This window comes from Colius striatus, chromosome 22 (genome assembly GCF_028858725.1).
Source record: "Colius striatus isolate bColStr4 chromosome 22, bColStr4.1.hap1, whole genome shotgun sequence".
In the NCBI taxonomy this organism is placed as follows: Eukaryota; Metazoa; Chordata; class Aves; order Coliiformes; family Coliidae; genus Colius; species Colius striatus.
The window spans coordinates 2,213,265-2,241,173 of NC_084780.1; the positions used below are offsets into that span (position 1 = coordinate 2,213,265).

The window sequence follows — 27,909 nt, forward strand, 5'->3', positions numbered from 1 at the left end:
CAGAGGCCTGGGGAACAAGTGTCTGCTAGCCCAGCTCACCAGTCCCGACCCGAGAGCCCAGAGGAGTTTGTCCTAACCATTGGGACTTTGAAGCGGTGGAGGAGGGAGTTCCGTAAGCCCTTTCCAGAACTAGCACTACCTTCTTGTGTGAGAACGAGCCCAGAGCATGAGGAAGTGCCTGAGCATAGAGAATCTGAAGGGAGTTCTCTGTGTTGCTCACTTGACTCAGACACACCAGTGATCATAGACTGTGGCTTAGATCCTGAGGCTGCGCAGAAGGTGTACGATGAGATGTGGCGCGACTACCGTCCCCTCCCAGAAATGGAGATTCCTCCCTGCCTTTTGCCATATTTTGAAGCTGAGCCAGAGACCAGCAGCAGCCCTTCGTTCCCTCAAAGCAATGTGGCACAGCCCAGCACCTCTGTGAGCAGGAGCCCACAGCATATCTCAAAGCCAAAAAAGCACTTGGAGCCAGTGGTCATAGATTTCAGATTATATCCTGAGCTTGCGCAGCAGACGTATGATGAGATGTGGCACAACTACCATCCCCTCCCGGAAATGGAGATTCCTCCTTGCCTTTTACCATATTTTGAAGCTCGGCCAGAGACAACCAACTGCCCTTCATTCCCACAAAGTGATCTGGAACAACCCAGCACCTCTGGAAGTGGCAGACCAGGCAATAACACAGTACAACAGATGGACAGAGAAGCCACCTCTGCCAGCCCTAAATCCAAGAGCTGGAAGAAACACATCCTAAACTTCATAAATTTGAGGAAGAGGTTCAAGAAACTCAAGTCCAAAGTGAAACTGCTATCCCATCCTCCCAAATTCATGAGCCCACCCTGAGACCAGCAGATGCACGGAGACACCACCCTTCACTGCCCAGCAGCCCTGAAAGAGTATTGGCTATCCTGTTATTCAGTGAATCACCACACATATGACACAATGTGGGAAACCAAGGTGCAGGACTCACTACAGCGTGAGAAAGGAGTGGAGTTGTGTTTGAACACAACGTGCACAAGGAGATGGTTGGAGGAGCCTCCACATGAACAGGAGATTCAAGTAGCAAACAAGTTGTCCTGGTTTGAGCCAGGATAGAGTTAATTCCCGTGAGGAACCAGGAAAGGGCACAGCCTGACCCAGGCTGGCCAGCAGGTATTCGATACCATCCTAACGTCATGCCCAGGGTACAGGTGGGGGCTGGCTGGAAGAAGCTCTTCCGGGGTCGCGGGCTCTCGGTCGCCTGTCCGGAGCGGTCGCTCACGTTGGGTCCCGGGTGGTGAGCAACTGCATCACTCACCAGTTTTCTTTGTAATATCCCCTTGTCTTTGTTATAGTTGTTCCTCTTCAATTTTCCCCAGTAAATTGTTCTTATTTCAACTTACACGGGCTCTTTTACCTTTTTTTCCTCCCTCTCCGATCCCCTCCGCATTCCGGTGGGAGGGGGAGGAGTCGTGGGTTTCTTCCCCTTTTGCTCCGGCTGGGCAAAACCACGACATGCATTGGCGCCCAACGTGGGGCGAGCGGATTAATTGCACATCCACGGCTGTGTGCGTCCTATGGAGTCTGGGAGCGCAGATGGGTCAGTCACTGTGTGGGGACGCGGAATGTGATGGGCTCGACAGCGAGGAGGAGGATGAGGAGTGCGGCCCTAGAGCGGAGCCCCCCCAGGAGAGCTGCTTCCCAGTCGAGTTCAGCCGGCCGGGCTACCCCTGGGACGAGTTGCAGAGGATGCGCAGGGGGAATGCGGAGTCGGGCAGGAGTACGGTGCAAGGGGATCAGGGGAGAGTGGGGAAGTGCGACCCCATGTTAGACTGGGTACCATTGGGCACGCGAGGGGAAACAAAAAGCAAAGGCAGGAGAGAGTAATACCGACTCCGCCGCCGGTGCTGGGAGCAGGGCCGGGGACAATGCCGCCGGCACCGGGAACGAGAAAGGAGAAAAGGCAGCTGCCCCACGACCCACCAAAGATTGTGTCTGACGGAAATGGGGGCGGGACAACGGAGAAAAGTCGGCCGCATCGTTGACCATGTGGTAGTTTGAGCCTGGCTGGATGCCAGGTGCCCACCACACCGCTTTATCCCCCACCTCCTCAGCAAGCCAGGGATGGGGAGAAAATAAGATGGGAGTCTCGTGGGTTGAGATAAAAGCAGATTAATAAATAAGCAGCAAAGCCGCGCGCGGGAAGCAAAGCAGAAGCAGATAAAGCTGTTCCTCTCCACTTCCCATCAGCAGCGATGTCCGGCCACCTCCCGAGAAGCAGGGCTGCGGTATGCGTAGCGGTTGCTTTGGGAAGGCCAGAAATGAATCTCGCCTCCCCTTCCTGCTCCTCTCCCCCAGTTTATATTACTGAGCTGACGTCATATGGTCAGCCTGGGTCAGCTGTCCTGGCCATAGTCCCTCCCAAGATCATGCCCACCCAGAGTTATTGGTGAAGGTGGGGGAAGGAATGCTGGAGGGACAGCCCTGATGCTGTGCGAGCGGTAGTCATAACATTGATATCAACAGTAAGCACAGCACTGCAGGAGCTGCTGTGGAAAGTCACTACCATCCCAGACCCACTACACTGGGGAAGGGTCATGAGAACAGGTCTGATGAGGAGAGGCTCAGGGAGCTGGGGATGTTGAGCCTAGACGAGGCTGAGAGGAGACAGGATCACTCTCTACAGCTGCCTGAAGGGGGTTGTAGTGAGGTGGGGGTCGAGCTCTTCTCTCCAGTACCGAATAACAGAACACGAGGAAACGGGTTTAAGCTGCGCCAGGGCAGGTTCAGATTGGACATCAGGGAGAAGTTTGTCACTCAGAGGGTTGTGAAGCACTGGGATGGGCTGCCCAGGGAGCTGGTGCAGTCCCCACCCCTGGAGATATTCACAAGTCGCGTAGATGAAGCGCTGAGGGATGTGGTTCAGCGATGGGCCTGGCAGTGTGAGGTGAGGGCTTGGACTCGATCATCTGAGAGGCCTTTTCCAACCATAACAATTCCATGGTTCTATGACAGAGGTAGGAAAGCTGCGGCTGGGTTCTTCCTTGTGTGCCTCAGTGCCCACCCCATCTCTCTGGCCTGCGCCCTGCATTTGTTCATCTGGGCTGAGCAGACTAACTGCACACGACTGAGGGCAGCTCCCACACCTAAAGGGCTGGGAAGGTAGAACTTGGCTGGCTCAGTCCTCGGTCTGGGGCCCAAGACCTCCTGGTTGGCATCCAAAACCTCATTTTTAGCTTCCAAAGTGGTACTTTTGGGAAAAAATCCTCATTTTCACCATCCAAAGCAAGAGGTTTTGCTTCCAAACCCTACTCTGGGGGCCCAAACCCTCCTTTTTAGCTTCCAATGCCTTATTTTGAGGCCTAAGCCCCCCATGTAAATCTTTTAAACCTCACTTAGTGACCCAAACCCTAATTTTTGCTCCCAAAGCCTGACTGGCACATTCCACACTTTGGGTTTAGATTTCAAATCATCCTCTTCTAGGTCCAAACCATCACCTTTCTTCTCAAAGTCTCATTTTTATGCTCAAACCCTCATTTCTTTGCTTCCAAACACTCAATTTTAACCTCAAAAGGCTCGTTTTTGGCCCAGATGCTCATTTTGAGCTTCCAGAGTCTCCTTTTTGCCTTTTTTAACCTTATTTCTTGCAGCACGGTATTCCATTTTTTTGATTCCAAAGTCTCACTTTGTGGCCCAAGTTCTTCTTTTTAGCTTTAACCTGTTTATCTTTCAATCCCTCATTCTCGGGTCTCAACCTCAGTTATCAGCATCCAAAGCCTCGTTTTAGCTTTCTAACGCACCATGTTGGGTAAACCCCCTCCTTTTGAGCTGCCAAGGCCTCCCCTTGGAGGGCACAAGCAGGAGCTGGGCAGATGCTGCCCTTGTGTGTCTCTGTGCCCGTGCGGCCGCTGCGTGCCGCGTCCCCTCACACCCCAGGCTGCACATGGGCAGTGCCTGGGGGTACCCAGGGAGGGCCTTGGGTGGCCGCCCCTGTGTCAGCGTGTGCCCGGCACCCCGTGTCCCGTCCCTGCCCACCACCCAGCACACACCGGCCCCAGCCTCTCGCCCCCCGTCCTGCAGGGAGCCCTCAGCGCTGAGAAGGGCCCCTGAGCTCAGCCTTCTCCTTTGCAGGGCCTCAGCCTCTGCTGCCCACAGCCATGTGCCGGCCCCTCAGCACCCGGCCCCTCGGGGCCTGTGTCCAGCAGCTCCCGTCTCTCTGGCCCTGCCTCTGCCTGTGCCTGTGGCTCAGGGGCTTTGCAGCACAGGGCGGGAGGGGCCAGAGCCCGCCCTGAGGCGCCGCCGCCTCTGATTGGCTGCAGGGCTGTCACCGCCCTGCCTGGGCCCGCCCTCCCTGAGGCGCCGCCGCCTCTGATTGGATGCGGGGCTGTCACCGCCCTGCCTGGGCCCGCCCTCCCTGAGGCGCCGCCACCTCTGATTGGCTGCCGCTCACACGTCAATCAGGGCTGTTCCCTCCTCCTGCGCTGCCATTGGCTGACCCCGGGGCTGGGCGCTGAGGGAGCCTCTGGCTCAGGCCACAGCAGCTCTGGCTGGGATCTGTGTGCTGTGTCAGTGCCCCACAGAGAGCACAGACACACTGAGGCACAGACAGTGCTGCTGGGCGGGGAAATGAGCTGTCAGTGCCCTTGGCTGGCCCAGCAATGAACAGGGACGGCTGCCAGCCCCTGCCCAGGGCTACAGCTCCCACATGGCCCAGGAGCCAACATGGCTGGCTGGTAGCCAGTGCCCCGGGCCTACAGCTCCCACGTGCCCTGGGGCCTCCTTCCTGCTGCCTGACCCTGCAGGGACACCAGCCCCTGGCCAGGCCCCCCTGACCCTGCAGCCCCATGGCCGCCTCCCCGGGGCTGCACAGGCCCAGCCCCAGGAGGAGCCAAAGGAGGAGGAGGAGGAAAATACGGGGGAGGAGCAGGGCAGAGGGACAGAGCAGGAAAGGGAGGCAGCTGAAGGGGCAGGGAGTGCAGGAGGAAAAAGAGCAACAAGCAGCAGCAGAGAGGGACAGAGAGAGGATTGGAAGGGCAGAAAGGAGAACATGGGATACACAGACACAGGCAGGGAGAGGGACGGGGGCAGAGAGACAGAAAAGGCAGCAGAACAGTGGAGTGACAGAGAAATGGGACAGGGATTAGGACAGAGAGACAAGGGAAAGGAGAGAGAAAGGGAGAGACAGGGACAGAAGGCAGGGACAGAGAAGAGAAGGAAGGGAAAGCATCCAGAGAGAGCGAGGAGCAGAGGGATGTGGATCAGCAGAAGGAGGCACAGGAGGGTGGAACAGTGATGGGCTGAGAGAGTCAGAGGAAGAGCTAAAAGGGCGTGAGGAGCAGGATGGAGGCCTGGAGAGAAGAGAGAAGCTCCAACTAGCTGAGCAAGAGAGTTGGGCAGGAAAGTGGGGACAGGCTGTGGGGCAGAGGGAAAATAAGGCCAGGAATCACAACATGGTGATAGAAAAAGGCAAAGGACAGGGAGCAGGAGAGGAGAAAAAATAGCAACAGGATGTAGGACACACAGGGAGGGGTTAGAAAATACAGACAAGGAGTCCTACAGAGAAAGAGAAAGAAAAAATAGTGGTGGGGTAAAGACAAAGGGAGGAAGAAACAGATGAGGGCAGGGAGCTAGAACCGATGGGGAGGGACCAGAGCTAGCAATTATGGACAACTGCCCTCATTCCTTGAGCAGTGCCCAGGAGCTGCATTAGCAGGAGCCTCCAGAAATGTGCTGCCTGCAAAAGGCCTGTCCTGGGCCCAGCCCTGCACCCTGAGAGTGCTGCCGACCAGCACCTTGTCCAGTGGCCAGCCCTGGGGAAGGGAAATCACCCAGCCAGGCTTTGCTTTTGTGTGATGGTTTTGCTTTCAAAAAGCAACTGTCTATGTTCTAAATACCACCTGCAAGGAAGAAGGAAGCAGGCTTCCCAGGTGGGACACCTTTAAAGGCTGAACCCGTTCAATAGCTGCACATAGCCCCACTCACTCCTGCTGCCCTCACTCCACAGCAGCTACAGGCTGATTCCTGGGTGCTCCCCGGCAGTGACAGCACCAGGCAGCTCAAAAACCCACCCTGCCTGCCAAAAACTGAGAGCAGCTGAGTTCTGGGCAACCTCTTCTTTTTCCAGGCCTGATGGTTCCAGACTCACCCATCAAGAGATGTCTCAGGACCATGCCAGGGCTGATGGAGCTGCTTTGGTGATCCCATGAGAGGGCTGGGCAGAGGAGCAGGTTCCCAGGTGCCACGGCCAGGTACATGGGCAGGGTGTCAGGGCCACCCCTGCCTGGTGTCCCCAGCCAAGCCACAGCTGGTGCCAGCCCCGAGGCTCAGGAGCGTTTCTGCGGCTGCTGCACCCTGACGGGCCCCGGTGCCGGCTGACGGCTGGGACCCACCAACTCCTTGGGGCTGGGAGAAGAATCCCTGTGGGAGGAGTGAAAGCCACCAGCATCACAGAAGGAAGTGTCATTACAGCATTGTGCTCCTTGTGGAGGTTTCAGGGTGGTCGCCTGTTCTATGAGCTTACAGGGCTTTCAGGCTGTATCTTTCCTGTCAAAGCTGCTGTGCATTTCTGTCGGCATGGGGCAGATGTTCATGTACCTGTCCCAAAGCAGACTTGCTTGTAGGCCTGCTGGGACATGGGGTTCCAACTGCAACAATGGCAACTTTTAAGATGGTTGTCTTGGGCTTGGCTCTTGGGGTTGTTTTTCTGAGACCCAAGTTGCAGAAGCTGTTTCCTCTACGCTGAGAGGTTCCTTATTCTCTGTGTTTGCTGTTACTGCTTTTAGAGCAAAGAGAAACACCCAGTGTAGCGTAAACATTTGATTTGTTCCCATCTCAGAAGAGTCTGATTCTCAGTGTTTGACTATTTCTTGCATTCTGAGACTTCCACCTGGGGGTTTTTTGTCCAAGTGATAGAGGAAAGAGCAAAAACATGGCAACAACAACTTCATCTGTAAGCAACTGCTCTTCTTTTCCTAAAGACAATGTCCATTCCAAGCTGGAGAAAAAGAGCAATACCCTGCAGGGCATTGGCTGTGGTGTGGAGTGGAATGAAGGGATGGTTAATCCTTCCCCAAGGTGAAGCTCAGGAAGCAGTTGATCACATCAGCAAATGCAATGAGTTCTCTTTCCAAGTCTGTTTTTCTCCTAAGCTGACTCTATGCTCCAGGGTTAATTCTGTATCCCTGAGCTTTATGGAGGGGAGAGAATCAGGTGTCTTGGTTACAGTGACAGCTATTCAGCTGCACTCCTGGCTCCAGGGGTGTTGCTGCCATGGATGTAATTGTACAGTCCAGTTCTGTCTCAGCCACACGAGCATTGTTGGAATGGTCATGTTTTCCAGCTCCCTTAAAGAGGTGTGTCTCCCCCACAATTAGTAGATGTCCTTGGCTTGTGGTTCTGCTGTGTCTTTCTAATGTTTGTTCTCAATTAATAGACTGAGGAGTCAGAGTGTGTCTCAGACCAACAGCATTCTGGTAGCCATCTGCAAGCAAAACCCCTGAATTGACGTGCCTCTGTCTGTAAACTTTGGGCACATGACTCCAGCAGCTGTGGCAGTGCTTTCCAGCAGTCCCTGGTCAGGAGCCCCTCTCCTGGTATGGAAATGCTGCCTGAAAGGGAGAGGACTTTTGTTTCTTCTTCTAGAGGTCCAGCTGAGCCAGTGAATGGTACATCAAAAGCTGTAAGTAAAGACACAATCTCCCACTGTTTTTGTACACACTGCAGTTAGTTCTGAACACTGCAGCCTTGTATTAACCTTCCAAACATTGACTTAATCTATCTTCCAGTAAAACCTTGTACATGTTGTAAACACAGTGTGTGTGATTCAGTGCAGTACAAACTGTGTGCTGCCATCACTTGCACGGCTCTGATGTGACCCTTGGTGTCTGTGCCTAGTGATGCTCTGTATTTCCTAGGAACATGCCAGGACATGGCCTGTAGCACCTGGACAGGTGACCTGGGATGGTTTGGAGGTCATGTAGGTTTCAGGTCTACAAGCTGAGCTCGGTGCTGTGTTCTACCTCTGTGTGTAACAGGTATGTTTGCACAGGTTGTGATGTGCTTTCATTTAGAATCAGAGAATCAGAGAACTGTTGTGCTTAGAAAAGACCTTAAAGATCATTGAGTCACACCCCTCACCTCACACTGCCAGGCTCATCACTAAACTACCCCCTGTCCCTCAGAACCTCCTCTGTGTGTCTTTTGAACGTCTCCAGGGATGGGACTCCACCAGCTCCCTGAGCAGCCCGTTCCAATGCTTAATAACCCTCTCAGGGAAAAAAGTTCTTCCTTAATGGCCAATCTAAACCTACCCTGGAAGAATTTTGAACCTATTTCCTCATGGCCTGTCATTTATTCGTAGAGAGAAGAGACCAACTCCTACCTCACTACAGCTCCCCTTCAGGCAGTTGTACAGAGTGCTCATGTCTCCTCTCAGCCTCCTCTTCTCTCGGCTGAACATGCCCAGCTCCATCAGTCTGTCCCCATCAGACTTGTTCTCCAGACCCTTCACCAGCTTTGTTGCCCATCTCTGGACACACTCCAGCACCTCAATGTAGTGAGGGGCCCAGAACTGGGCACAGTATTGGAGGTGCGGCCTTCCTGCCCTGGTCCTGCTGACCACGATGGCTGGTCCAAGCCAGGAAGCCATTGGCCTCTTGGCCACCTGGGCACACTGCTGGCTCTTACTGAGAGGGCTGTCAAATAACCCCCCCAGGGCCTTTCCCTGTGGGCAGCTTTTCAGCCCCTGGGCCCATTGCTCCAGCCTGTCCTGGTCCCTCTCAGGAGCCTTCCTGCCCCCAAGCAGGTCCCCGCTCCTGCCCAGCTTGGTGTCATCAGCACTGAGGGTGGGTCTCTGAAGGGCTCTGACACTCCACATTCAGACACTTGCTCACAAACTGACTGACAGCTTTTTCTGTGCTGACTTTGCTTTCAGAATACACAGATGAGAATGCCTTGATCCCTAAGGGCTCATCGGTTATAGACAGAAGAATCCCGCCTGCAGGAGTTAAAGCCACCAGCAAAAAGGTCTGCTCTGTGAGTATCCAAGAAACATCACGTTCTTTGGGAGGGTTTCAGTATGTTCACCTTTCTTCCTGGGTGTTGGTTTGCAGAGCCATTCAGATTGTACCTTTCTCCTTGCAGCTGCTCCTAGCTTTGTTACCATGGGGTAGATGTTAATGTATCTGACCCAAAGCAGAGTTACATTTATAGGCCTGCTGAGACATAGGGTTCAAACCACAGCAATGGGAACCTTTCAGCTGATGCCCCTGGGCTTGTTCTTGTTGGTTCTCAAGACAGCAGCCTGATGGGTTGCAGCGTGTCACTCGTGGCCAGTAGCATGCAGACACCGATCAGTCCGTGAGTGGAATCTCACTCACTGATTCTTCCCCTCAAGTAACTCACACTTCCAAATGTCCAGACGACCAGCAGAGCCCAAACTGCCTGTTGCCATCACTTGCACGGCTGTAGGGTGAGCCTCTGATGTGTGTGTGTGTGCCCAGTGGTGCGCTGTGTTTCCTTTGAAGTTGCCAGAAGGTTTCCTGTGGGACCTGGTGTTGCACAGCTGGGCTGTGCTGGCTTTGGGGCTGTGGGACCTGGTGTTGCACAGATGGGCTGTGCTGGCTTTGGGGCCGTGTCGGTTCCGGGTTTGCACAGCTGAACCTGCTGCTGTGTTCTACATCTCTCTGTGGCCGGCAGGAGGGGTGTTTGTACAGGTTGTTGTGCGCTTACTGTTTCTTCAGTTCACATTTTTTGGTGTGTAGCTTTTGCCATTTTCACACTGTATCAGGTAGCTTTTTGTTTTGTTTTAAAGAGTTCGTGGTTTTTCTGCCCAATGGCTTTTGAAAAAGTAACCCCAAACCACTGCAGAACCACTGCTGGGACACTTGGTCCTGTTCCTCACCTTCTGGGGGGTTCAGGCCAACACCAAACCCAACCTATGACCCACATTTTGAGGAGAGATTGGGCCTGGATGGTTGGATCAGGTCACTTGAAAAGCTGTTAGGATGGCTGAGTCTAGGAACTCATGAGCTCTGGCTCTGTATTCTGTGAAGAATATAGGCTGGGATCCTCATGGAACGGTATAGAGTCAAGTTAAGATGGAATGCTTCAGGTGTGTGGGTCTGAAAACACTAAGCCCAAATCTGGCATTGGTAATTCTGTCACTGTTTGGTGACTCCTGCCAGTTTTGGGCATGGATGTCTCTCCTGGTGAGTCTGATTTAGTGGAACTGGCCCAGTGACCCCAGGAGTCCACATAGTGCATTTATGCAGACCATGTTTCTAGTATTGATCTAATTCAGATGGCTTTTATTTCTTGGAAACAGTTCTTTTTCTCTTTGTTTATGAGCAGGTGTAAAAGCACAAATGCCACGTTCATCAGTAAGGTGAACATTCTTCTAGCCTGTTGTGTTCCCTGGCATCTGTGCCTTCCCTGTTAAGGAGTATCTTCCCATCAGCTCTCACAGCCATCTCAAAAACATACCAAGCAGGAAAAGTCTTGGAGGCTCAGAGTTAGTGTGGAGCAACTGAAGGAACTTGAAAAGACAGACAAAGCAAACCCATTCATTCCCTTCTGGGGAGTCCCAGGGAGGGAGGAAGCCCTGCGTCACTCTTTCCGAGTCCTCTCGGTCTCCCCAGTGAAACACTGCAGCTTCCTTACCCCTTTGGCTTTGAAGCTGTGGTGAGCATTTGACAAGGGTCCCTGTGTGAGATAGTCTGGAGCTATAAGTCAGTCTCAGGCAGGTTTGGTTAGTTTAGCTTCTTGTCATGAAGCACATCAGCCCTCTGAAGCTCTCGTAAGTTTGCACTTGGCTTGTGGCAAATGCAACTGACTTGGGGTGGGAAATGGCTCTTCCAGAGACACTCAGAGGCCAGTGTCGGCTTTCAGCCTGCAGCAGAGGTTCCCTATTGCCACCTTTGCATTGTAAAACTGGAATATGTGTTTGTTTGTTTTGGAACAGACTGATGACTCTTCTGTGTCTCTTTCTCTGGAGCAGCTTATGGAGATAGAAATAGATTTTCTTGTCAAATACTGAAAAAGAAGTGTTTGCTTCCTATTTTAAAATCTAGAGCTGGATCATTGTTGTCCTGTGAACAGAGCTGTCATGTGTACTGATTTCAAGTGCTTTTAGAACTTTACTGTGTGTGAAAGTTTGGTCCCATCCTGCAAAGGGCAGTTCCCAGTTTGGAAAGACAGGCAGAAGGGATCCCCTTGTCAGCCTCAAGGTAACGTTTCTTTCTCTATGAACAGACTGCTGAGGCCCGTCAGGTGACTGATGCTTCTCCACGGCTTCCTCCGGAGCAGCTGGTTAAGGTAGATCTCGATATTCCTGTCACGTACTGCAAAGAAAAAGTGTTTACCTCGTATTTTTACATCTCATACTACGACCCAGGGCAGGATAAGTCTTGCCATTTGAGCAAAACCTTAGCCTCAGTTGTAATAGCTCAAGTGCTTTCTTTACCCTGTGGTTGCCAGAGTTTGGGCAGACAGCAGGCGAGGACGTTCTCAGCCTCCACGTGACACTGCCGTATTCCGCAGCTGCCGGGCACAAAGCAGCAGCACTTCAGGAGCTGCTTCCTGCTGCTCAGAGGGTTTGTTAATTTGGCCCTGGAACTTGACCCAGTTGTTAAAAAGGATGTAGTTGTCTGTCAGTTCTGAACTTGGGTAAAAGCTCTCCAAGGGATGTGCACCCTGAGGCTTTGGAGAAAACGTAAATCTTTTGGAAAATGACGGGAACAGGAGGTAAAGCAGCTCTAAACTGTTCCTTACTCTGACCTGTGAGAAGCTGGATCTCTTTGAATGCTTCTGTGTCTGAAGCCAAATTGCAGCAAGCAAAACCACCTGCCCTGACTCTGAAGTTGTGGGTCCTTGTCATGCTGCAAAATGGAAACAGCGACGCTTGCCTACGTCTCAGTGGCACGTGCTTTGAACGGCTTCTCCTTCAGATGGTCTGGAGCCCAAAAATCATCTGACAAAGACTGGACAGTGTGATTATTTTCTGCACGTAGCTTCAGTCCACTTGGAGGGAAAGTGGATTAGTTGCACAGGTCTTAGGTATAATGCATCAGCAGAGGCAAGGGGTTTGAGTGCCCAAGAATGCTCACAGGAGTTTCATGGTGGAGCTGTGTGATCCCAACACGAGGGCGCGATGCTGACAAGAGATGGGAAATACGCCATCGCAGCCACTAATGCGTAAGTGTGGCATCGATTGCACTGGCCCCAAAGTGAGCGAGAGGAACCGTGTGTGCGTGTGTGAGAGGCAGAGCAGCCAGGCTGGCCAGCATCTGTCCTTGGGAGGGAGGCAGCAGTGTCACTGGATCTTCCCCTTCCAATCTGCCCTCCTTTCGAATATGAAAACGGTGCTCTCCTGCTGTTCCTGCCCTGGACGTTGCTTCATCTGGTGCTGTGCCAGGAGTCTGCATTTCTGCCAAAGAGTTCAGTGCTGTTTACTGGGGAGTCCTTCTCTTGGAAAGCTCCTTTTGCCTCTGGTTGATGTTTCAAAGGCCTCTGGCCAAATGTAACCGCTGGCTGTTGGCTGGAGATTTCCTCCCGCTCTGCCTTTGATCAGATCCCAGGTGTGAAACAGGCTGAAGTTGTGCTGTTGCTCTGATCTGCAGAGATACTGCTGTGTGCTGACAAGAGTGGCTGTGTGAAAAAGGGATGGGAGCCCTTGTGGGTTTCTGTCACAGGCCTCCTTTTGCAGCAGCTGTTTCTTCCTTTTCTAAAATGCAATTACATGGAGACTGAACTTCTCATGAGCCTGCATTCTGCACTGACCCCCTGGCAGAGCAGAGGTGGGATTCATTCCGTGGATTTCTAGCAGTCAAGAAAGGATTTGACTAGTCTGAGAGGATGAGTTTTCCTTTCCCCATCTTTAATGTTTTCCTTTTTCTTTCCCCACTGTCCCTCCAGGCCAGCTTTTGCTAGAAAAAAGGATGGAAAAACCTCCCTTCTTGCCACAGGAGCCGCCATCCTCCTCCTCCTCCTCCTCCTCCGCTGTTCTGATTCCCGAGGAGCTCTTATGTCCCCTCTGTAAAGAGTTAATCAGGGACGCAGCTGTTATTCCCTGCTGTGGAAACAGTTACTGTGACTACTGTAAGTGTTACAGCCATGCTTGTTAACTCCAAACATCACATCTCACCTTGTGAAAGCTGAAAGAGGAGATGACAAAAGAACTTTCTTAGCTGTTGTATTGAAAACTGAAGTACACTTGGAATAGGAAAGGGCTCTTCTCATGCAAAAGAGAAAAGAGAGGGAGCGAGCTCTCTGTTGGCTTTTAATGTATCTACTTAGAGGATGTCTACAGGCAGAAGGAGTCTGAGGAGAGTGCAGAGTTGTGCAGGTGAATTCCAGGGTAGATACTGAAGGCATTTAGTCTGCTCACAGCCCTTTTGTTCCCACGAGACTGTACAGCCAGCTCTGGTTGCTTGCTGTGCTCTGCCACAGACAGACAGTCAGGCATTTCATCCACATTCTTCTCCACAGGAGAGCGGGTTAAAACCTGCCGAGCTCAAACCCACTGATGGCTTTGGAGATGAACCTTGAGCTTGGTGACTTCTCACTCTACTAGAGAGTGGAAAGAAGGCGAGTCAAAACCTGAGGGCACAGCCCACTGACATCTGCAAATGGTCCAGGAGGGACAGAGCAAAGCTGTGGAGTCATTGGCTGCAGACAAGGGAACGTTTGAGGCGATTGGACATTTCTAGCTTCACAATCTCAGCTCAAGGCCAAACTCACCCCTTAATCAGAGACAGGCTTTTGGAATTGATTGGAACCCTAAGCCTTTCCTCAGTTGGGCTCAAAGCTATTTTGGTGGTCCTAACTCTTCACAGGCATTAGAAGAGCACTGCTGGAGTCTGAGGAACATTAGTGCCCAACGTGTCATCACACAAATGTTCCTCCCGGCTCTTTAGAGGCCAACAAGTTCCTGAGCAAGGTAGCACCATGGCTTGGGTGGAAGGGGCTTGTGAGGAAAGTCTGTTTCCAGACAGCTGGAAGGGAAGGAAATGTTCCTTTCCATCTCCCCAAGCAAGGCTCAGTGGGGTGAGGCTGAACTGGCCATGATCTGTTGCCAGAGAAGCTGACAGCTCCTTGCAGGCAATCTGGCCCATTCAGGTCACACCTCTGTTTCCCAGCACTGCCTCCCTTTCCAGCTGGCTGTTAACACTCAATTTCTTTAAATGCAGCTGCTCTGAGTGACCAGTCATTCATATCAGTGTTTAGTGGGATGTGCCCATGTGTCTGTCTCTGGGTTGATTTTAGGATTGACAGCTATTACAGGGACACACATCCTTTTCCTCTGTGGAGGCTTTTGTTCCTCAGTCTCCTGAAGCTTCATGGTGCCTTTTTGTAAACATTTTTCTGCCTCCAGATTGTGAACAACTTCAGGAATGACACTGGCTGCAGTCAGCAGATTCAGCAGCAGCCTCAGCAGCAGCTGCCGCCGCCTCCACCTCCAGCCACACTCCCCAGACAAAGAACACACAACCTGCAGCCTCTTCTCCAGCCGACCGTTCCCAGCCAGCAGCATCCACTCATCATCCCACCAGCTTCTCTAGCTTCTTGGCTTGCTGCTGCTTTGCCACCATTGATCCCTGGTCCATCATCTGTGGCAGCTGAGCTGCCAGGGAATCTGTTGCCTGCTGCGGCCTCTGCTCGCCCTCCAGCAATGTCCTTCGCTCTCCAAGCTCAAAAGCCAGATGGACCTTTTTGGTAAGTGACTCTGAAGAACACCATCAACACAAAAGACACCAAAGTGCTGAAGTGAGGTTCTTCTTCTGGAGCTTCTCCCCCAGCGGTGTGTGTGTCCTTAGGGACAGTTCACTGAAGTTGCCCTGTTCTCCAAGTCTGTGTCTCGGTGCTGTACTGGGCTGCAGTTACACGCAAAGTGCCTCTGACACCAGCTGAAACAACACAGGGCTGGTTCCCATTTCCTTTGAGTTGCAGATGGGAAACGTGCCCAACTAACCCAAGAGCAATGTCCTTCTCAGTCTTTCCCTAAAGCTTGTAGGAAATGGAAGGTGCTTGTGCTGGAGTGCGATGGGCCCTATTGCATTTGCAGGCAGTGTTCATTGTCTCATCTTGGCCATGTTTTGCTTCTTGGTGCCTTTTTGGAGTCAAGGTCAAACTCTCGCTGGAACAGAGCTCAAGCTTGTTTTAAGAGGGAAAAGAGAAAGTCCCAACTTGATGAGTTGGCAAGGGATTTGGCCAAGGAACTGATGGAATACAGGAAGGTTGAAAAGGAGCTTTCCAGCTGCTTGCCATGTCTGTGGTGGGGAAGCAGGTTGTCTGGGGGACTCAGCAGGAGCTGAATTTTCTGCATCTTCATGTTCTCATTGTAACTGTTACCCCAAAGCACTTTGGAGGAGATGAGTGAGAGAAATGGTCTTCATTTGCTCTTTGATCTGTCTCGTGGAAACACAGAGACTTTCCCCTGGGCTGCAAACCAGTGGCTTTTGCGAGGATTTGCTTTGACATTGTTCATGTTTTTCTGAAGAATGGCAAGGTCAAGCTTGTTCTTCAGGAAATCTGAAACTGCTGAGAGACCTTAAGAGGGGGAATGATGCTGAAGAACATGTGTGTAATGATGTGAAAGGAGCCTTAAAAACTAGGAAAGCCCTGTGAAGAAGCAGCACAGGCAGCTGCTGGATTTTATCTCCCCAGATCCCTTGGGCAGGAGCCTGTGTGGCTCTCTGGCAGTCATGCTGTCAGTCTCTAGCCTAGAGGGATGGCACTGAGTCGTGTTACTGGAGGCTGAGTAGGGAGGCTTCTCTTAGATACAACTTCTCTTGAAGGCAGACACCTGGCTAGAAGTGTTGAATAAAAGAGTCGTGTGTTGGGTTTCAGTACAAGAATTGTAGATCCTGTGCCCATTGCCAAAGGACAAGTGGAGTTCAATAGTCTGAGCTGACATTTGCACACAGAGCTTTCCAGCCTTCAGGCTGAATCAAGTGTTCTTGATGTTGGGTGCTGCGCTGTAGCCGTCAACTTGCTCTTTTAGCATCTTCCTGCAACAAAAGGGATCTGCACTGTGTGTTCTTGTGGAGGAGTGACAAATGTGGGTGTTGAGGTGCCAGTCGAGGCCAGGCTGCCCCAGCTGAGGCCAATCAACAGCTGTGGGAGTTCACATGATGGGAGCAAGTAGAAATGGACCTGCCCTTCCTGTGCTGTTCTAACAAAGCAGCAGCTCTGTCTTGCACACAGAAGCTTTCCCATATCAGCAGCTTTCTCAGTTTGCAGAACTATTTTGTCAGCAGCTGAAAGAAGCTTTGACATAAACATATGGAGAGAGGAGAAAGCTGGAGAGACAGTCTGCTTTGAATTAACATCGTGTCTGTGTGTGTGTGTGCGTTTTCAGGTCCAACACTCCCTATGGGGCTTCCCTTGGCTCTGGAGGTTCCTACATCTGCTCCAGGTCAAGAACAGGTTCTTCCCGCTCGCGCTCCCCATCCCGATCACTTCATGGCCGTCGCCGTTCCAGGTCGAGGTCTCGTGGCCACCGCTGTGCACGGTCAAGGTCACCCCCACGCAGAAGTTTCTACCCACAATACAGGTAAAAAGGAAACCAGGAAACTCTGGGAGAGATGGTTGTGTGGGGGAAATGTGGCACGTGCGGGAAACACAAGAAGAAGAGCAAAGAGGAAGAGCAAGATGACCCAGACTGTCACTGCATGGAGGGAGGAGAATAAATTACTGAATTCCTGAGTTAACTGTATTCAGTTTTGTTAAAATGCCAAAGAACTCAAGCATGACACATCTGTTGCACCTCAAATATCACTGCCTGAGTCTTTCCTTTTGATACAAGACCTGTATGAAAGGGAACATTTGGTACAGAACTGTGAACTGAGACCCATCACAGGAAAGGTTTTGCTGAGGCATCTGCCACTGTTAGTTGAGTGGAGTTCCCTTCACTCTGTAAAGCTTCAGAGCTTGGGGTTTTTCACTTGCCTGGCAGAAGCAGCTGGTGTCAGTTCGTCACTTTGAGGGCGATAAAAGGCTTCCACGTGGTGAGATTGGCAGTGGCGGCTGAACGTGGGCACAGCAGCGACGAGCGGTGGGAAGAAGCTGCCAGGAAAAGCTTGCTGGTAGCTGACATGTCTGAAAATGACCTGTTGGGGGGCTGCAGCCTTTCCCATGGGCGCTGCTGCCCGCTCTGCAGGAGGCTGTCAACAAGGCCGAGGCCGGGCGGCTGAGCCAGGGCCTGCACTGGAGGAGGGCAAACGGAACAGCCACCTCCAGGAGGGGCCAGAAGAGGGATCTTGGCACCATAAGGGCTGTCAACCTGACATGGGTGCTGGGAAAGGTGATGGGACAGATAATCCTGAGCATCATCCTGAGGCACATACAGGAGAGCCAAGGGCTCAGGCCCGTCCGATCTCCTTCTATGAGACCTTCTAAGGCAGACCCCACCTACAGTGGTAAGTATGTCCCATTGTAGTCTATCAGTCAACACTGTTTCACATTTGCAGCTATTTTCCTTTGGGAACTAACTCCAATCCCACCCACTTGGCCTGCTCAATTGCCATTGAAATGATACATGCTGTCGGTAGAAGCTATACCACTGCGTCTGGGCACTAGAAGGAAGCAAGTACACAGACACCTTCTACACTGGTAGGTAGGTCCCTATGTAGTCTGTCAGCCGACACTGTGTCACATTTGCCGCTGTTTTCCTGTGGGAGCTATCTCCAATCACACTCCCTTACACTCCTCAGCTCCCTTTGAAAAAATACAGGCTGCTGGTAGAAGATATACCACTGGGTATGGGAGCCACAAGAAAGCAGAAAGGCAGACCCCAGCTACAATGGTTAGAAGATCCCATTAGGTCTATCAGCTTGCACTGTGCCACCTTTCCAGCTGCTTTCCTGTGGGTGTTATCTCATATCCCATTCACTTAGCCTGCTGAGCTCCCATTGAAAAAATACAGCCTGGTGGAAGAAGTTATCCCACTGCCTCTGGGCTCTACAAGAAAGCAGGTTCACAGACCTCAGCTACAGAGGTAAGTAGGTCCCCTTGTAGTCTATCAGCCAGCAATGTGTCACATTTGCAGCTGCTTTCCTGTGGGAGCTATCTCCAATCCCACTCACTTACACTGCTCAGCTCCCACTGAAAAAACACAAGCTGCAGGTAGAAGTTATACCACTGCGTATGGGAGCTACAGGAAAGTAGGAAGGCAGACCCCAGCTACTGTTGTAAGTAAGTCCCAATGTAGTCTATCAGCCAGCACTGTGTCACCTTTCCAGCTGCTTTTCTGTGGGAGCTATATCCAATTCTACTCACTTACTGTGCTCATCTCCCACTGAAAAAATACATGTTGTCAGTTAAGGTATACCACTGCGTATGGGAGCTACAAGAAAGCAGGAAGGCAGACCCCAGCTACAGTAGTAAGTAGGTCCCATTGTAATATATCCGCTTGCACTGTGCGACCTTTGCAGCTGCTTTCCTGTGGGAGTTATCTCCAATCGCAGGACCTTGGCCTGCTAAGCTCCCACTGAAAAAATACATGCTGTCTGTAGAAGTTATACCACTGTGTATGGGAGCTACAGGAAAGCAGGAAGGCAGACCCCAGCCACATAACTACTACCGACAGCATGTATTTTTTCAATGGGACCTGAGCAGTGTAAGTGCATGCGATTGGATATAGCTCCCACAGGAAAGCAGCTACAAAGGTGGCACAGTGCTGACTGATAGACTACATAGGGACCTACTTACCCCTGTAGTTCAGGTTTGTGTACCAGCTTTGTTTAATGTCCAGACTCGGTGGTATAACTTATACCGGCAGCCTGTATTTTGTCAATGGGAGCTGAGCAGTCCAAGTGAGTGTGATTGGAGATAACTCCCACAGGAAAGCAGCTGGAATGGTGGCACAGTGAAACCTGATAGACTACATAGGGACCTACTGAACACTGTAGTTTGGGTCTGCCTTCCTTCTTTTTTATAGCTCCCATACACAGTGGTATAACTTAACAGACACATGTATTTTTTCAATGGGAGCTGAGCAGTCTAAGTGAGATGGATTGGACATACCTCCCACAGGAAAGCAGCTGTAAATGTTACACAGTGCTGACTGATAGACTACATAGGGACCTACTTACCACCGTAGTTGGGGTCTGTGTACCTGCTTTCTTGTAGTAGCCAGATGCTGTGGTATAACTTCTACCGACAGCATGTATTATTTCAATGGGAGCTGAGCAGTGTAAGTGAGTGGGATTGAAGATAGCCCCCACAGGAAAGCAGCTGCAAAGGTGGCACAGTGCTGGCTGATAGACAACCTGGGGACTTACTTACCACTGTAGAAAGTGTCTGCCTTCCTGCTTTCTTGTAGCTCCCAGATGCAATGGTATAACTTCTACCTGCAGCTTGTGTTTTTTCAAAGGGAGTTGAGCAGTGTAAGTGCATGGAATTGAAGATAACTCCCACAGGAAATCAGTTGACAAGGTGGCACAGTGCAAATTGATACACTCCAATGGGACCTACGTACCACTGTATTTGGAGGTCTGCCTTCCTGCTTTTTTGTATTGCCCAGATGCAGTGGTATAACTTCTACCAACAGCATGTATTTTTTAAATGGGAGCTGAGCAGTCTAAGTGAGTGGGATTATAGATACCTCCGACAGGAAAGCAGCTGCAAAGGTGGCACAATGCAAGCTGATACACTACAATGGGATCTACTTAACAGTGTAGTTGGGATCTTTGTACCTACTTTCTTGTAGTGCCCAGACGCAGTGTTATAATTTCTACCGACAGCATATATTTTTTTAACGGGAACTGAGCAGGCCAAGAGCGTGTGATTGGAGACAGCTCCCACAGGAAAGAAGCTGCAAATGTGTAACAGTGCTGGCTGATAGACTACATAGGGACCTACACACCCCTGTAGTTCAGGTTTGTGTACTGCTTTCTTGTAGTGCCCAGATGCAGTGGTATAACTTTTACCGCCAGCCTGTATTGTTTCAATGGGAGCTGAGCAGTCCAAGTGCATTGGATTGGAGATAACTCCCACAGGAAAGCAATTGACAAGTTGACACAGTGCAAGCTGATAGACTACAATGAGAGCTACGTACCACTGTAGTTGCGGTCTGTCTTCCTGCTTTCTTGTAGCTCCCATACGCAGTGGTATAGCTTCTACCGGCAGCCTGTATTTTTTCAATGGGAGCTGAGCAGCCCAAGTGAGTGGGATTGGAGATAGCTCCCAGAAGAAAGCAGCTGAAAAGGTTGCACAGTGCAACATCATAGACTACATATGGACCTACTTAACACTGTAGTTGGGGTCTGCCTTCCTGTTTTTTTATAGCTCCCATACGAAGTGGTATAACTTACACTGACAGCCTTTATTTTTTTCCAATGAGAACTGAGCAGTCCAAGTGAGTGCAATTGGAGATACCTCCCACAGGAAAGCAGCAGCAAATGTGACACAGTGGTGCCTATAGAATACTTAGGGACCTACTTACCACTGCAGAAGTGGTCTGCCTTCTTGCTTTCTCCTTGTGCCCAGACGCAGTGGTATAACTTCTACCAACAGCATGTACTTTTTTAATGGGAGCTGAGCAGTCCAAGTGAGTGGGATTGGAGATAGTGCCCAGATGCAGTTTTATAACTTCTACTGCCAGCCTGTATTTTTTCAATGGGAGCTGAGCAGGCCAAGTGCATGGGATTGGAGATAGCTCCCACAGGAAAGTAGCTGCAAAGGTGGCACAGTGCAAGCTGATAGACTACAATGGGACCTACTTACCACTGTAGGTGTGGTCTGCCTTCCTGCTTTCTTGTAGCTTCCATATGTAATGGAAGAGCTCATGTTCGTTAATGAAATTGTGAAAGAACAGTTGTGTAAGGAACTGTTTAAAGTCATTGTAAAAGTCTTGTAAAACTTTAACCGTAAAGCTTCTACAATGTGCACAGCTGCAGTTGGCTGAGATGCTTATAGCAGGTACAATAGGTTGTGCATGAGCTGATAAGGGCCAGGAGAAGAGTTCATGAGGAAGACTACTGACTTCATGCCAGCGACCACCCTACGACCACCAGGAGGCAGAAGAAGATCTCCTAGTCACAAGACGGGCACATGCGCAGAGTGCACCAGGGAGCGATGCACCCGACCGATAAGGGCTGTATAAAAGGACTCTGATACGGGGGCGGGTCGCGCGCCGTTGGTGGAGCAGAGTCTCCCGGCCGCCCAGCGCTGTTTTGCTTATTTGCCACTTGCTCAATAAATTTGATCTATGAATAACTTAAATTGGCCAGTGAACTTTTTCACAGCAACTTATAACATATATGCAGTGGTACAACTTCTACCGCCAGCTGGTATTTTTTCAATGGGAGCTGAGCAGTCCAAGTGAGTGGCCTTGGAGATAGCTCCCACAGGAAAGCAGCTGCAAATGTGACACAGTGCTGGCTGATAGAGTGCATGGGGACCTACTTACTAGTGTAGCTGGGGTCTGCCTTCCTGCTTTCTTGTAGCTCCCATACTCAGTGGTATAACTTAAGCGACAACATGTTATTTTTCAATTGGTGCTGAGCAGTCCAAATGAGTGTGATTGGAGACAGCTCCCACAGGAAAGCAGCTGCAAAGGTGGCACAGACCAAGCTCATAGACTACATTGGGACCTACATAGCACTGTATGTTGAGTCTCCTTTCCTGCTTTGTTTTAGCTCCCATACACAATGGTATAACTCTTACCAACACTCTGTATTTTTTCAATGGGAGCTGAGCAGTCCAAGTGAGTGGGATTGGAGATAACTCCTACGAGAAAGCAGCTGCAAAGGTGACACAGTGCTGGCTGAAACTGGGAGTTTAGACACCAAAAAAGAGGATTTAGATGCTAAAACTCAGGGGTTAGACTCCAAAACCGAGGATTTAGACCCAAAACCCGGTGGTATAGACCTAAAACAAGGATTTACACCCCAAAAACTAGACTTTAGGCCCAAAAAATCAGTCCTTGCTAAAAGTTCAAACAGAAGACTAAACACAAACACAGAAACACAAAGCCAGAGGGAAAGGAAGGAGCAAAGAGAAGGGAAAGGCTGATCTGGCTGCTGGAGTGCCTTGTTTCACTGACGAGGGGGATCAGCCCTGCACAGAGCTCCCGCTGCACAGTCAGTCAGAGACCCAGAGAGAAGTCCGTCTCCTCCAGGCCCCGTGGAGCCGGTCCAGCAGACGGGGCCTGGAGGATGCTGTTCCATCTACAGCTGTCAGGATGAGCTGCGTTTGAGTCGACAGGTTCGCGAGTGAAGCGCTGATGTCACCTGGCATGCTCTGAAGGGCTGAAACACAGAGGAGCAGAGCTGAGCTCACAGCCCGGGCTGGTGGGCACCCCAGCAAGCCCTCCTGCCAGACCCAGCTCACCCAGCCCTTCCCGTGGCCTGGAGGGAGCAGGAGCCAATGGCATCAGCCAGAAGATGCTGCCCACGAATCCCCCCTGTGCCCCTGACACCTCTCTCTGCTCTGCCCACACCAGCCCTTGTCTGCACAAGGGCAGAGCTCTCCCGCTTGCAGCTCCTGGCCAAGGGCCTTTCCTCCGCCCCACCAGCCCACGCTGACACCCCGCTGCCCTCACTCACCCTCACGAATGACCTGGAGCTCCTCCTGCTGACCCTTCAGGCGCTGCCCGGCGAGCCCTGGGAACACACAGCAGGTCACAGCTGCCCCACAGCGGCCCCTCCGGCCCGGCCACGCACCCCCCTGCCCTTGTCAGGGCCCAGCCCAGGGCCTTCCCCTGCCAGCCAGCGCGAGGCCCAGGGCAGGGCTGGGAGAGGGCGCAGGGAGCCCCCAGCAGCACAGCCGGGGCTGGGGCCGAGCTGCGCCGGGGCAGGGAGGGACAGGGGCCGTGTCTTACCCATGAACCTGACGGCCGCCTCTTGCACGGATGGCTTGCGGCTCTGCAGGCACCACAGCGCCTGCTGCACGTACTGGCTGGCTCTGGAGCTGCTGCTCTCGGAGAGCTGCAGAGGGTGAGGAGACAGAGCCAAGGGTTTGTGCCAGCTCTCCCTCTGGCCGAGCGATCCCCGTGCCCAGCACCGGCCTTCCCTGCCCGCACAGCCCCGAGGCCCAGCCAGCAGCCGCCGGTGCCAGGCTGCAGCAGCGGGCGGGGGCACAGCTTGCCCAGGCTGGGGCTGGGGCTCGGGGCCATCCTTACCAGGCACTCGCCCGCTGGCCATGTCTGCCGCCTCTCCAGCAGCCGGCTCAGCTTCCTCTTCTGCAGGAGATGGACAGCTCGCAGCAGGGTGTCCCGAGAGGCCTGCAGGGACACAGAGAGGGGAGATGGTACCGCTGCCCAGGGCACAGGACCTGCGGCCCCTCGCCCGGGCAGAGCTCAGGGCTGTTCCTGGCCCCGGCTGGGAAGACACGGCTGTCAGTGGGTTTGGAGCCCGGGCAGAGGAGTGGGGCATCGCCCACCTCACGGCCCAGGTCTGCGCGGTGCCAGGGCAGGAGGCTGCTGAGCCTCCTCCTGTGGGCACACGGGCAGGTCAGAGCTCCTCACCTCTGCCACCTCCTGGTTCTCATCGTGCAGGATGCAGAGCAGTTGGACCAGACTCTGGTAGACTAGCTCTTTCAGCTTCTTTCTTCCCTTCTTGTTGGCACCCTCCATCAGACGTTGGAAGAGCTGGAGGGAGAGCAGCTGCACTCGGCTGTTGTTCTGGAGGAAAGGAAAGGGGCAAAAGCTCAGCACTGGCTGCTGCAGGCCCACCTGGGCATGGGTCTGACAATCCAGTGCCAGTGGTGGGGGACACAAAGCCTTACGTGGTCAAAGAGCGGCTGGAGCCTCTCAGCCAGCTCCAGAGTGATGCTTTTGAAAAATGGCTGGTTGATGTCCCAGAGCATCCTTCTGAGCAAGGAGAGGGTCATCTCGACCACCTCCCCATCTGCATCCCCGAGTAGCTCCATGAGCCTTCTCTGCAGGATCCACATCCTTTTGGTCTGTGTGCAACAGGTGAAGCCTCAAAAGGCTGCACTGCCCAAACCGCTCCAGCAGTTCAACCCCACGCTGCAGCCTCGGGACCCAGAAGCCAAAGACCTGCCCCAAAGGGCTTGGGGAGGCCACTGGGGAGGCAGGAGGGCTGGCAGCAGCTGCCAGAGCTCCCAAAGCACAGCCAAGCCCCAGCTGTGTGTCCCGCAGCTCCCCTCACCCAGCCCCAGGCCCCCAGCACGGCTCCAGCGGCTGCCCCCTGCTCACCATCGCGGGTTCGTGGCAGAGGATGCTGAGGGCTCTGAGCACCAGGCACCGCATCACGCTGCTCTCGCTCCGCAGGTACCTTGGTGCCAGCTGCAGGACACGTTCAGCGTAGCGCCACATGTCAGGGCAGGCCAGGAGCTGAAACACAGCGAGCAGTGATGGGGGTGCTGGAAGGACCCCAGCACCGCACAGGGCTGGCTCCAGCCCGCAGCACCAGGCACGGGCACCTTCCCAGGCAGCCCAGACCAAAGGCTGTGCAGAGCCCCTGGGCTTCTGCTCTGCACTGAGGGCACAGGCACCAGTCACTCAGCCCTTCCCCTCTGCCCCACAGCCCCCAGGTGCCTCACACAGCTGGGCCTTCAGGAGACACAAGGGAAGATCAAGAGCCGGCACCCGGCTGGCATGAAGCTCAGGGCAGGGTCAGCGTCAGCCCCGCAGCCAGGGGCCAACGGCACACAGTGGAGCCACCCTCTGCCCCAGCCCCCCCTGACCGGTCTCCCCCCTCATCTGTGCCCGGCCGTCAGGCTCACCTCAGCCAGGAACGCCATGGCAGGGAGCTCCAAGCGCGGCTGCTCCCTGCTCAGCAGCTCCACTATGTAGCGAGCGATTTCGTACCGTGAGCCCCTCCAGGCTCCGCGCAGCTCTCTGGCAGGGGTGGGGGAAAAAAGGCACCGTTGAGCCCAAGTAGGGTGGGCAAAGCCCAGGAGCCCCTGAGGGCTGGTCTCCTCAGGAGACAGGCAGTGCCCAAGCACAGCGGTCTCCTTTTGGGCAGGAGACTGGACAATCACCCGTCCTGCCCCAAAGACTCCTGAGGACGCTCCTTTCCTGCCCACGGGCCAGTCGTCCTCCAGGCTCTGTCTCTGGCCCTCGCTGCATCCTACCTGGCCCTGGGACTGATGCCCTGTCCTGAGCCCTCAGCCCAGGCCCCACGGGAGGGGACGCTGGTGCTTTGGGGGATGTCTGCTCCTTGGCACCCACCTCTACTGGGCCAGCCCTTGGTGACAAGCCCCTCTCACCCAGCACCAAGGGCATTTGTGGGGGTGTCCTGTTTGCAGGGGACAAATGTTGGGGGGAGCAGAGAGAAGGGGGCTCTCACCTGGCCAGCAGCCCCATCGCACTGAGCTGGGTCTCAGGGTTGAGCAGTGCTTCCCAGCCGTGCTTGCGCTCGAATTCACGCATCTCATCCTCAAGGCCCACATAGGAGAGCAGTTCCTTCAGGGTCTCCATTGCCAACCTGTGTGCAGAGCAAAGCCCAGGTCACACCGGGAACCCTGGCCCCAGCTCCAGGGCCGTGGCAGGGATGGCAGGAGTGGCACGGGGCACCTGCTGGGGGTGCTGGGAAGGCGGCCTTCCTGCTGGACTCTCTGCCAGAAGGCATCGACCTCCTCGGGCAGCTCCTCCGTGGTGAAGAGCATCTGGAAGAGCAGAGCCAGGAAGAAGTGCGGGAAATGCACCCGCAAACCTGGTAGGTGCTCGGGCATCTGGAGGATCTCCTGCAGTGCCCTGGTGGCCTGCAGAAAAGAAACACCACGAGACAGAGCTCAGTGCTCAGATGTTCAGGGCCTGAGCCCGGGGACAAGCAGAGGCACAGGTCAGAAACTCACAGCCAGGACAGAGACGTCGATGCTGTTCCCGTCAGCAGTGGATGTGTGGTGCCAGGGCCAGTTCTGCAGCACACGGAGCAGCTCCTGCAGCGTCTTATCTGCTGTCCTGCTGTTGGAGAGCATCTGCCTCCAGAGGGTTAGAGCTTCTCTGCAGGCCCAGAGATCAGTGTCAGCGAGCCGTGGCCTGGGCAACTATGGGGGCTGGGGCTGACCACCAGTCCTGCCTCTGCCCACTGCCCCTCGCCAGCAGCACCCAGCCGGAGAGGCATGGAGGGAGCAGGGCAATGGGCTCTGGGGCTAACAGGCCATCGGGCAGGAGGGTCCTGAAATCCTCCATCTGCCTGGCAGCTCCGTGGGTGGGAGCAAGGGGCTCTCAGGGCAGGCCGCCACGTTACCTGTCGCATGATGGGGCACGGTGCAGAAGGGTCACCACCACATCATGGGGTTCCTCGGGGGTCGTTTCCACCCTGGGCTCAGCAGACACGTCACTGGGCTGCCCCTCTCCTGGCAGATCCCAACCTGGATGGGACAAAGAGCGAGCTCAGGCAGAGCTGAGGGGAAAATGAGCGAGCCCTGTGCTGCCTGGGCAGAGTCAGCCCCGGCACAGGGGCTGCTGGGGACGCTGACCCACGTCCCTGTGGCTGCAGTCTGGGGCTGGGGGTGCCCAGAGGATGGAGCACGGACAGAGCCTGGTGGTGGGGAAAAGTCCTGTCTCTTCTTTCCCTGGGAATGCCCACGGGGGATGGGACAGGGCCCAGGCGGCTGCAGCCACCAGCGCTGAGGCCCAGCTCAGCCACTCACCTGCCTGCAGCAGCAGGAACTTCTGCACCTCTTCAAGCTGCCGTGCTGCAGCAGCCCCAGGGCTCTTCTCCTCCTGTTCCTCCTCTCCCTGCCAGGCCAGCCTGGGCACACTGCAGGATCTCTTCTCCATCCTGCTGAGGCTTGGCCTCGAGGGCTGGGAAACACTGGGCAAAGCAGTGGGTCAGTGGGGAACGAGGGGTCTGCACAGGGCTCCTGGCAGCCACACTCTGCCCCGTCCTGTCACCTCCTCCGGGCACTGTGGGGTGGCCACGGCAACGCCAGCGCTACATCACGTCAGAGAACCAAGGGCTCTGTGACACGGTGACACGTTCCGTGGGGCCCCGTTTCCCCCTCACACCTGCCCCAGCCTGGCCGAGCCCCAGTGCAGCTCCCTGGGCCTGCCCCTCGGAGCCCTCCACAGCCCAGAAACAACTCCCAGGCAGCAGAGGAACGGCGCGGCACGGCTGGGGGAGGCTTTGTGGGCAGCTCCAGGGACAGGCTTGTCAGGGCTGAAGCGGTTTGAGCTCAGCTGGGCACAGAGACCATGCAGCCGCTCGCTCAACCGTCCCCAGTCCCCGTGCTGGGATGGGGAAGGGAAAACACAACCAAGGGCCTGATGGAAATCCCTGAGGACAGGGAGGGATCACTCGCTGATTGTGCTCCCGGGCAAAACAGACCCGACTGCTCGACTTGGGGAAGGAAACAAAACGAATTGAATCAGGACCAGCACAATGTGCAGCCAGCTCTTCAAGATCACCTTCCCCTCACCCCTCCTCTCTGCCTGGGCTCACCTCCCTGCTCTGGGTAAAAAATACAACTGGCCAAACCAGGAAGAGCCTGGCTTGGCCATCAAGGCCCTGCAGGTTTCCTTCCTCTCAAATCTCTCATTGCCTTTCTGGCAAATTTCAGTGCAGGACAGGATTACCATTTCCTCTTTACAAACGCCCAAGCTCTGCAGCAACTTTCTCACAGCCAACAAGAGCTCTGATCCCGTGTGAAGTGGGGATGGCAAATCTGCAGCCAAATGAAAGGCAGCCAAAGTGAAGCAGCTGCTGACAACCCTTCCCCAGTGGAAAGCAAACAGTGCTGGTCTTCCTGGCACTGCAGAACAAGCTGCCGCCCACACGGGCTTCAAGGCAGCTCCCAAGGTGCCGATCTGGGGCTTGACAGAACCTGTCTGAGCAAAGCAACCCTCACACTGATCTGTGCAGTTAACAATTGCCCCTGACCCTCCAAAGACGACATTGTTCGTGTGCAATGACAAATGTCACTGAGCTTGTACCGAGAACTGACGTTACCTCAGCACAGCAAACCGGCCCAAGTGGGTCTCACATCTCGAAATCAAGGCCCCTCTTAACCCTT

At 53.7% G+C, this 27,909-nt stretch overlaps 1 protein-coding gene across 1 annotated transcript; it reads right to left on the bottom strand.

Moving 5' to 3' along the window:
- Positions 1–22,065: 22,065 nt before the first annotated feature.
- Positions 22,066–27,792, bottom strand: LOC133627573 (maestro heat-like repeat-containing protein family member 6). Its single transcript, XM_062013853.1, has 13 exons — positions 27,777–27,792; positions 26,142–26,265; positions 25,747–25,894; positions 25,466–25,653; positions 25,239–25,376; positions 24,673–24,787; positions 24,143–24,280; positions 23,710–23,886; positions 23,450–23,605; positions 23,105–23,206; positions 22,805–22,910; positions 22,530–22,586; positions 22,066–22,232 (listed from the first exon to the last, which is right to left on the bottom strand). The coding sequence occupies exons 1-13, from the start codon at positions 27,790–27,792 to the stop codon at positions 22,066–22,068; spliced, it is 1,632 nt and encodes a 543-aa protein (XP_061869837.1).
- Between the last annotated feature and the right edge of the window lie 117 nt (positions 27,793–27,909).

Coding starts and splice junctions, on each gene's coding strand:
- LOC133627573 (XM_062013853.1), bottom strand. Junction 24,788..25,238: donor GCGATGGGGCTGCTGGCCAG/GTGAGAGCCCCC, acceptor CACCCCTGCCAG/AGAGCTGCGCGGAGCCTGGA. Junction 22,911..23,104: donor GGCCAGCGGGCGAGTGCCTG/GTAAGGATGGCC, acceptor CACCCTCTGCAG/CTCTCCGAGAGCAGCAGCTC.